The following is a 10751-nucleotide window of genomic DNA, read 5'->3' on the forward strand; positions in this document are numbered from 1 at the left end:
AGTTTGTACTTTTCATCTCTCCTGATATTCAATTGGTTCTGGCGGCAACTATAGTGGATTTCAGGCACCGAGCAACAGTGATATCCTTTTAGATTTATTATTATCACACGTATTGGGACACAGTGAAAAGTATTGTTTCTAGCGCAGCAAACAGACCAAGCAGCCGATCACCATGAAATCATTGAATCCTTAGAGTACAGAAGGAGGCCATTTGGCCTATTGAGTGCACACCAACGCTTACCCCTTAACCACATGTATTTACCTCACTAATCCCCCTAACCTACACATCTTTGGACACGAAGGCGCAATTTATCATGGCCAACCACCTAACCTACACATCTTTGGACCGCGGAAGGAAACCGGAGGAAAGCCGAAAGAAACCCACGCAGACACGGGGAGGATGTGCAAACTCCTTACAGACCGCATACCAGGACGTGAAATACAGCTAATATCCTCCACTTTGGTTCATTGGTTTTACCAAACAAAGTAAAGATTAGGGTCAAGTTCCAAACAGAAATTTCTTAAGCCATTTAAAAAAATTATTTAAAATCCGTGGAATTTTTACCGCAATGGAGAAAGTTGACGTTCCACAAGCTATCGAGTGAGTTTTGCAGCACCAGAAGAGGTTGTTCAGCAATTCTGATACAGCAACCATTGAAGTTTCCAGTGTACCTCATGCAACGAGGAATAACTTTTTCCTGGGGGTTTTAAACTGCAAGTGTGAAAAGTGGAAGATCACAGCAGTTCAAGCTACTTTCTCCCATCTGCAAGGACTTCAGTGCACTCTCTGGCAGAGTGGGGGCTTTTCTGCTGGTAGCCTCTGGATTTCCGTGTTTCACCGTGCCTTTGCAGACACCAGAAGTTGGTGCCAGTTTCACGGTTATAAAGATGGCGAATGTTGCCGGTGAAACTGGCAACAATCCCCTTCAATCCGGGAGGTTTTTCTGTTTGGTTCAGATTCTTCTTAAAGCTTGTTGTTCGGAGCATGGTTTGGATGTCCACAAGCAAGTGTTTATGCCCCACATTTCTCAACCGCTTTCTCATCTGCCAACGATGGAAAAACGTCAACTGTTGAAATTCCGCATCCGTCGAACAAAATCTTTGAAGTGTTTTGCAAGTGAGGCAGTGGTGTTCCAACCATACAGGCAGCACAGAAGTGTGTGGCAGATGCTTTTTGGATTCATTAGAGTAGGTCTTTAGTTATGAGGCAAGTGCAGCATCTGGCAGCAATGGCAATATTGTCGCTGGTGATTAGTAATGGTAATTTAGAGTTTCAAAATTAAAATGTCCAAGTTGTTTCTGTATTTGGAATAATGAATGAGAAATTGCCACTTAGGCCATGAAGTGTAATCCTTCCAGCAGACGGTGCAGTTAATGGTGTAGATGCTGATTCAATGAACTAGTTTGCAGCTCACCGGGACAATGAAGCTGAAACTGGAAGATGGCAATCTAATGTAATTATCTTACTCAAACCTGAATGGTTTAATCCCAAAAGAAAAGTAGCATTCTGGTACTTTTGTAGCAATTTAAAAATCATATACCATTGTGCATGTGTTCATTTAATCTCTTTCACAGCATTAAATACATTTGGTGGTAATTGGGTGACTATTTTGGGAGTGGAGGAGGATTCATTTCATGCAGTGTAATCATACTCTCTTTTGTACGTCTTTTCTAGTTCCACAATTACAGGTAATTGCTCATATAAATAAATTACTTTAATCTGTCTGAAATGCTTGAACCCTCTATCTGCCTTTCTTTAATGATGGAAGCCTCGCCCATAACAGTCTATCCTCATAATTGATTTGAGTTCAGCTAACCTACTTGTTGCTCGGTCTCTTTATTCGTTCAGTGTGTGTGGACACTAGCATTTATTGTCCATCGTAGATTTCCCTCAGTGAGTCACCGCTTAATTCACTGTAGGTATAGAGCAGTGATGGGGCGATCTAGGACTTGTGTGCTGCCCGCGTGGCCCTCCTTCATCACAGTGAGCTGCAAGATTGAAATTCGGCATGTTCATGAACTGTGACTCTTGAATAAGATTTAATGCGTGCCAAATATTTCATAGGTTATAGAAAATGCTTAAACATTCATATATTAATAGAGCTGTCATTAACTTCAAGTGATAAAAACAAAAATATTTATGCTTGATTGGATGTCGAGGGAGCGCATGGCTCTCATAGTCAATGTGTGCAATTGGCACACCCTCACATGCCTTTGCTTTACATTCATATCACATTGGTCACACTCCTGGAGGTTGCTGATGTCTCATCTTGCTACTTCTGACTAAAGATGGTTGTAAACACTTGCCCATTATCTTTTGCACTTGCACAGGACTTCACCATCATTGCAGTTGGCAATGTTCCTGGAGCAGCTTCCTTCTGGTTAATTGCTTAACTGACCACAAACATTCATGACTGGATGTGGCAAAGCTGCAGAAATCACCAACATAGTTGTTGTATTTTCAAGTAAGATGTACAAAATTGTGCTTGACAAAAGTAGCCTTGCTAACTTTTATAAAGGGCTGTCTTTAACGTTTCTGAGAAACTTCCCTTTGCCTATTGTCATGATCTCTGTACAATTTTGCACATTAAATGTTAGCACAGTTTTAGCATCTTTTTAAAGCTAGGGTCTCCAGCTCATAAGCCATTTTCGCAAGCTTGTTCCACTCCAATTTAAAAAAAAATGTCTGCATCACACCTGACCTGATCTGTCTTGTTCGAGCACAGGTCCACCTGAGTAAGGTATGCAAGCTATTGAAGGAAAGTGTTTACCTCTGGACTGGAGGATAGGATAGGAACAAGTCATCCAGCCATCAAAGTGGAAGGAGATAGAAGTGGCTACCTTCCCCAGTGCCAGTGTTATTACGTGCTTCCAGTGAGGCCGTTTTCTATCCTTGTGTAACCTTTCAGGCCTTTGTTCCTCACCTACCTCAAGAACCCATTAAATATTTTCACGATCAATTTTTACAGCTGTGTTCCAATGTAGGTAGCATTGTGGTAGTGGTGACATTTCATGTTCTCCATTTGCCAGTGTCTCCTGGTCGCCAATACCAATTTGTCCAGAAGAAATGTTTCCACGTTTACCAACACCCCAGAAAAGCACATTTATTTTAAAACAATCTTGCTCTGTGAAACTGCATTATTGAAGGACCGCAAGAAACAAGCTGGATTACATATTGGACATGATGTTTAAATACAATTCTATCTAACTTGAAAGTAGTTGAGTTAGATGCAGTCCAGTCAAGTTGTTTGGAGGGAAACTGATCTAACCCACTGCCGCAAAAGCTTGGACACTTGCGCTGTAAAAGCATGTAGCCAATTTATTTTTGATTTTCTGGGTTTTCTATTGGTTTAGTGTAGCAAATGATGCTATAATATTTCGGAATAAAGATTTCTGAACTGGAAAAGGAAATGACTGAGTTCTACGTTTTGTTTTCTGCAGGAAACACAGTAAACCACATGAAGACATTCTTGGGATCCGATCCAAGAGTCAAGCTTCAAGCAGCACAAGCCTAACCCAAGGCAAGAATTTTCTTATGAACAAGTTTTCCTCCCTTAATCAAAAAGTCAAACAAACCAAATCCAGTGTGAGCATCGGAAGCCTTCGCAAGTTTGGCAACTTCCCAAAGCCCGAGATGAAGGTCAACTTCCTGAGACCAAACCTGCGGGTCAATCTGTGGAAGTCGGACAGCAGTTTGGGGAGCTCTGATTCGCCAGTCGTGGTCTCCAAAGACGATACCGATTCAGACATCGAGATCTCCTCCGACTCGGACTCTTTTGAATCTGATGGTTTCCTCACCAATTCCAAATCCGAAGACGATTGCCAGCTATCGGACTCTGAAGATGTCAGGCAGTGTGACTATGTTCTCCCCAGTTGTGGTATTGTTGCGACGGGTCCCCGGTCACGGTTGGGAAGTCGGTCGCAATCTATTAGCAGCTCAGATTTTAGTATTCCGAGTAATCCTTCGGAGATCCACGTGGCTCATTGCGATCCTGAACAAGGGAGTAAAGACACGATTGATGTCCAACTTTTGGGTAAAGCACCAAACACTGATGAGGGTATACTGGTTGATTTCAACACTCCCACTGATGCTTATTGTCACCAGTTTGTAGAAGAGGCACAGCACAAAACTCCAGATGTTCCCGTCGGAGACCTTTCATTCCATCCGCAACAACGCGATCAAAGCAATGTTATCCTGGGCACCAAGTCCAAATCTGAACACGAGGTGATGGAGCAGCTTTTATCAAGACCCTCCAAGCTCGACGTGCCCTCAGCTACCTCAAATCCACCGTTTCTTTCAGTTGATCCGCCGTATCCTGCTGTGTCGTCTGATAACAGTTCAGTCTGTCTATCCAACCCACCTGACGTGGAGGCTGGTTTACAAGCAACGCCTTCCCCAGCAGATGATGCTGGGAGCAGAGCTGTCTCGCCCTTCGCTAAGATCCGAAGCTCTATGGTCCAGGTAGCGAGCATGACCCAGGCAGGACTGATTCAGGGGGTAAACTTTGCGGTGGGAAAAGTTCAACGGACCCCTGATAGTGTAACCGAAGGTCAGCCCCCCCAGCTGAAAGATATGTTTACACAGTGCCGGACGAGGATAATCCAAATTTAGCCAACGGTGGGGTCCTTTCCAACCTTGACTAAATTTAATACTTTGTAAAGTTTATGGCCCATGACCAGATGCCTTTGAAAATGTATCTGCAGTTTTGTATGCAATCTTTTAACATGGCATTTGAGGTTTTCTGATGGTCATTGTTCTGGGTCATCCTAGATCATTTCTTTAAGCTACTGCAGCACTAACTACTGAACAGGCCAATGTGCAATATTAATTGTGGTAGTACATATTAGGCTAGGGGTATTGTAATCCCAGGTAATTGTAATGGGCTCAAACCCTGCCCTGTTCTGGATGGCTTTATCTACTGTATAACTTGAGGGGAGTTGTATGTTACACGTACCTTAAAACACGTCATGCCACACGACTTAAGAGCTCTCACTTAGTTGGTGTTGCACTGAATGGTATTAGTGGGGTAGTGAGTCGTATTTTGGTCTAGTTTGTCTTCTCTGCCATACAGGGAAACTGCCACCAAGGGAAGTTGTGGTTCAAACTTAACAGAGCACTCTGTTTAAGGGAAAAAAAGTTTTAAAATTTTATTTTGATTGCTTCTCAGTTTTTACGTAACATCATGCCTTTGTAGCTCAAGTTTAGTTGAAGGGACTTGAACACCTTGTGATATTTTCACTATTAAAAGTATTACATCAATGTGTAAACTACCAAGAAAAGGAGTATTATTTCCCTCATCACGTCTCATTACCAAAGAGACTGGATCCCAGTGAAAATCACCTGTAGCTAAGGGGGCCTGAGAGCAAGCTTGACTTAAATCTGATGTAGCATTAGTAGGATCCTATAGCTGGTGCCTGTTTTTTTTCCCTAAATGTACTGTAGGTAGACTGTAAACGTGACATCTAAAGCAGGTTCCCGAGTGTCTTAATTGTGGTCTGATATCTGTCTCTATTGCAGAGAATTTCTAAGGAAATGAAACTGTCCATTCCTGTAATAAACTCCTGGTATTATAACTTTTAAATGTTTTAATGTGCTTATTTATTCATGTTGTTTTGTCACACTGTGGTTTCTTTGGAGTGTTTAAAATAAATCCACATATGCTTCAAAGGTAGATAAACTCCAGTGTGTTTTGACATGAGGGATGTACATTATTTTAATAAAAAAAAGTTAAAGCAAAACGTTATATTTGTGTTTTTTTTTTAGTGCACCTGTTGACGCTAACCTTCATATCCACTTGTTTACACAGCAATTACTGTACAGTTCAGCTCGGAGACAGACACACTGAATGAGGGGTAAACGCAATTAATACGATATAACTTGGTGCTAAGTCGTAGCAATGAAGAAAGACATTGGAGTAACTCATTGAGTTTTGAATAGCGATTGTTGCAGTTTCTTCGTTTTCCATTTGAAAGAGTAGATTATTTAAAATAAAAATACTCGGCCTTTGTAGTGAGAGGAGGGGTTAACATTTCGGGTCGATCTTTTTATCAGAATTGCTTCAAAGCAAGTTCAGAGGGTGGCACAGTGGGTTAACACTGCCGCCTCAACGCCAGGGACCTAGGTTCAATTCCCGGCTTGGGTCACTGTCTGTGCGGAGTCTAGTGTCTGCTCTGGTTTCCTCCCACAGTTCGAAAGATGTGCTGGTTAGATGCATTGTCTGTGCTAAATTCTCCCTCAGTATATCCGAACAGGCGCCGGAGTGTGGCGACTAGGGGATTTTCACAGTAACTTCATTGCAGTGTTAATGTAACCCTACTTGTGACGCTAATAAAAAAAGTCAAATTCTGGGGACGACCTGAGAGTTCAGATGGCAAAAGGACATGATGGTACAAGGCCAAAGAGGGTGATAATGGGTCAAGTGAAGAAAGCTGGGAGGTGAGTGGAAAAGCAGAATCATTGCCTCAATTCAAAAAGAAAATACGTCTGAGATCGTGATCTGAAAATAAAGTCCAATGTTGAGTCTGGAAGGATGTGACGTATCTAAATGAATGACGAGGTGTTGATCCTTGAGTATAAAATGACAGGAGACTCGTCACTCTGAGGCGGGGCTCTCAACTGTTCTGTAAAAGCAGTTGTCCAATTTGCAGCAATGACCTGTCCCTACTGATGATAGAGAACAGTAACATAGTTGTGAGATGACTGGACTCCTAATCCAGTGGCCTGGACTAGTGCTTTGGTGACACCAGTTCAATCCCAACAAGAGCAGTTGGTGGAATTTAAATTTCATTTGATCTGGAATAAAAAGCTAGTCCTTATAATGGTGACCATGAAATTACTAGCTTGTCATTAAAAACCCCTCTGGTTCACTAAAGCCCCTTTAGGGAAGGGAATCTGCTGCCTTGTCCTGGTCTGGCCTATCTTTTGACCCCAAATGCACAGCAATGTGATGGACACTTAACTGCCCTCTGACGTGACCTAGCAAGCCACTCTGTTGTATTAACTGTTACTGTGGAAGGATAAAACCAGACAGACCAATTGGCATCAACCCCAGCATTGGAAATGACAAGAGCACAACTGGCCCAGTCAACCCTGAAGAGTTCTCCTCTGGGGAGTGCTGTCCCACAGGCTAGTCACACAGCAGCCTGACTGTCATAGTCACCAAATCACACTCTGGCCAATGTTTCGATCATCAGAAATGGTGGCACAGTTGGGAGCAGTAAGCGGCCTGGCAGTCCTCAACATTGTGTTTGGGCCTTATGAAGTCTCAAGTCATTGGGTTAAACATGCACATGGAAACCTGCTGATTACCAACTACCACCTGGTGAATCCAGACTCCTCCATATTGAACATGACTCGGAAGAAGCACGAAGCATTGCAAAGATATTGAATGTACACTTGGTGGAGAGCTCAATGTTCATCACCAAGAATGGTTTGGTTGCACTACTGACTGAGTCAGCTCACTCCTGAAGAACATATCTGCAAAATTTGGCCTGAAGGAGATTTTTTATTCTTCACAGGGATGTGGGCATTGCTGGCTAGGCCTGCATTTATTGTCCTTCCCTAATTGCCCTTGAGAAGGTGGTGGTCAGCTGCCTTATTGAACCACTGCAGTCCAGATACATCCTGTGCTTTCAGGGAGGGGATTTCAGGATTTTGACCAAATGACAGTAAAGGAACAGTGATTTATACAAGTCCAGATGGTGAGTGGCTTGGAGGGGAAGTTCCAGGTGGTGGCGTTCCCATGTGTCTGCTGCTCTTGTCCTTCTAGATGTTTTGATTTGATTTAATTTATTGTCACGTATTAACATAGTGAAAAGTATTGTTTCTTGCACACTATACAGACAAAACATACTGTTCATAGAGAAGGAAACGAGAGAGTGCAGAATGTAGTGTTCCAGTCATAGCTAAGGTGTAGAGAAAGATCAACTTAATGCAAGGTAAGTCCATTCAAAAGTCTGACAGCTGCAGGGAAGAAGCTGTTCTTGAGTCGGTTGGTATGTGACCTCAGACTTTTGTATTTTTTCCCCCAAGAAGGTGGTGGAAGGGAGAATGTCCGGGGTGCGTGGAGTCCTTAATTATGCTGGCTGCATTGCCGAGGCAGCGGGAAGTGTAGACAGAGTCAATGGATGGGAGGTTGATTTGCGAGATGGATTGGGCTACATTCTCGACCTTTTGTAGTTCCTTGTGGTCTTGGGCAGAGCAGGAGCCATTCCAAGCTGTGATACAACCGAATGAATGCTTTCTATAGTGCATCTGTAAAAGTTGTTAATGTTCATGTGTTTGGAAGGTGCTGTCTAAGGTGCCTTGGTGCATTCCTGCAGTGCGATTGTAGATGGTACACACTGCTGCCACTGTTCATATGGATGGGCTCCAATCAAGTGGGGTGCTTTGTCCTGGTTAGTGTCAAGCTGCTTGTTGTTGGAGCTGCACTCATCCAGGCAAGGGGAGAGTATTCCATCACACTCCAGACTTGAGCCTTGTAGATTGTGGACATGCTTTGGGGGGGTTAGGAGGTGAGTTACTCGCCACAGAATTCCTAGCACCTGATCTGCTTTTGTTAGCCACAGTATTTAAATGTCTGGTCAATGGTAACCTAGGTGGCGGATTCAGCCATGGTAATGCCATTGAATGTCAAGGGGTGATGATTTGATTCTCTTGTTGGAGATGTCATTGCCTGGCACTTGTGTGGCACAAATGTTACTTGCTACTTGTAAGTCCAAGCCTGGATATTGTCCAGTTCTTGTTGCATTTGGACTTGGTTTGCTGAAGTACCTGAGGAATTGTGAATGGTGGAAAATCTCAGCAGGTCTGGCAGTATCTGTAAGGAGAGAAAAGAGTTGACGTTTTGAGTCCAGATGACCCTTTGTCAAAGTGCTCTTTTCTCTCCTTACAGATGCTGTCAGACCTGCTGAGATTTTTCAGCATTTTCTCTTCTGGTTTTCGAATCCAGCACCTGTAGTAATTTGCTTTTGAGTCGTGAATGACATTGTGCAATCATCAGCAAACATCCCCACTTCTGGTCCTATGATGGAGGGAAAGTCATTGATGAAGCAGCTGAAGATGATTGGGCATAGGACACAAACCTGAGGAACTCCTGCAGCAATATCCTGGAACTGAGATGATTGTCTTCCAACAACCACAGCCATCTTCCTTTGTACTCGGCATGACTCCAACCAGAGCAGAGTTTCTCCCTGATTCCCATTGACTCCCGGTTTGTTTGGGCTCCATGATGCCACACTTTGCTAAATGCTGCTTTGATGTCAAGGGCAGTCACTCTCACTTCACCTCTGGATATCTCTCTCGTCCATGTTTGAACCAAGTAATGAGGTCAGGAGCCGACTGGCCCAGGTGGAACCCAGACTGAGAGTCAGTGAAGAAATTATTGTGAAGCAAGTGCTGCTTGATAGCACTGTTGATGACCTCCTTCTATCACTTTACTGATTATCAAGCACAGACCGATGGGGTGGTAATTGGCTGGGTTGGATTTGTCCTGCTTTTTGTGTACAGGACATATCTAAGCAATTTTCCACGTTGCTGGGTAGATACCAGTGTTGTAATTGTACTGGATCAGCTTGGCTAAGAGCGTGGCAAGTTTGGGAGCACAAGTTTTCAGCACTATTGTCTAAATATTATCAGTGCCCAAAGCCCTTGCAGTATCTGGTACCTTGAGCCATTTTTTGATATCATGTGGAGTGAATGAAATTGGCTGAAGACTGACATCTGACACTACGAATCTCCAGAGAACGCAGAGATGGATCACCTACTCGAGGCTTAAAGTTTGCTACAATCTTCAGACAGATCTTTTTGCACTGATGTGCTGGGTTCTCCATCGTTGAGGATGGGGATATTTGTGGATCCTCCTCCAGTGAATTGTTTAATTATCCACCACCATTCATGGCTGTATGTGGCAGGACTGCAGAACTTGGATCTGATCTGTTGGTTGTGGAATCGCTCAGCCCTATCACTTGATGCTTATGCTGTTTGGCATGCAAGTAGTTCTGTGGTGTTGATTCACCAGGTTGACATCTCATTTAGCCTGATGCTACTCCTGGTATGCCCTCCTGAATTGGTATTGTTCATTGAATCAGGCTTGATTCCCTGACTTTGAAATGGTATAGTGGGGAAATATGCCAGAGTACAAAGTGTAGTTGAGTACAATTCATGGTGCAGCACAGTGGCTAGCATTGGTTCTTCACAGCTCCAGGGACCTGGGTTTGATTCCCACTTGGGTCGCTGTCTGTGGAGTCTGCAGGTTTTCCCTGTGTTTGCGTGGGTTTCCTCCGGGTACTCTGGTTTCGTGGATTGGCCATGTTAAATTCTCCCTCATACCTAAACAGGTGCTGGAGTGTGGTGACAAGAAGATTTTCACAGCAACTTCATTGCAGTGTTAATGTGACTAATAAATAAACTTTAATTCTGTTGCTGAAGGCCCATAGTGCCTCATGTTTGCCCAGGTCTTGAGTTGCTAGATCTGTTCAAAATCTATCCCATTTAGCACAAGATGGTGAATGGTATCCTCAATGTGAAGATAGGGCTTTGCCTGCACAAAAACTGTGGTTGTCACTCCTATTCATATGGTCATGGACAGATGAATTTATGGCAGACAGCTGTGTGGCTATTAGTAGGAAGTTTCCTTGCCCACATTTGACCTGATGCCATGAGACTTCATGGGTTCTTGAGTTATTCAGAACGCCTTCCTGAATATATACCACTGAACCCAAGGATGGAGGTGTTTGGCACAAGCCCCCAG

General features: G+C 43.4%; 1 protein-coding gene across 3 annotated transcripts in view; it reads left to right on the forward strand.

Annotated features, from left to right (window-relative positions):
• Positions 1–5735, forward strand: part of inpp5f (inositol polyphosphate-5-phosphatase F) — a 236849-nt gene extending 231114 nt beyond the window's left edge. For 2 of the 3 annotated variants that reach the window (XM_078223332.1, XM_078223334.1), the window contains one exon: positions 3442–5735. In XM_078223332.1, coding sequence (XP_078079458.1) covers positions 3442–4612 — 1171 coding nt within the window. In that variant the 3' untranslated portion in view covers positions 4613–5735. The remainder of the gene's footprint in view (positions 1–3441) is intronic. The other variant, XM_078223333.1, reaches the window with a different exon arrangement.
• The last annotated feature ends 5016 nt before the right edge of the window (positions 5736–10751 follow it).

This window comes from Mustelus asterias, chromosome 11, assembly GCF_964213995.1.
Source record: "Mustelus asterias chromosome 11, sMusAst1.hap1.1, whole genome shotgun sequence".
Taxonomy (NCBI): domain Eukaryota; kingdom Metazoa; phylum Chordata; class Chondrichthyes; order Carcharhiniformes; family Triakidae; genus Mustelus; species Mustelus asterias.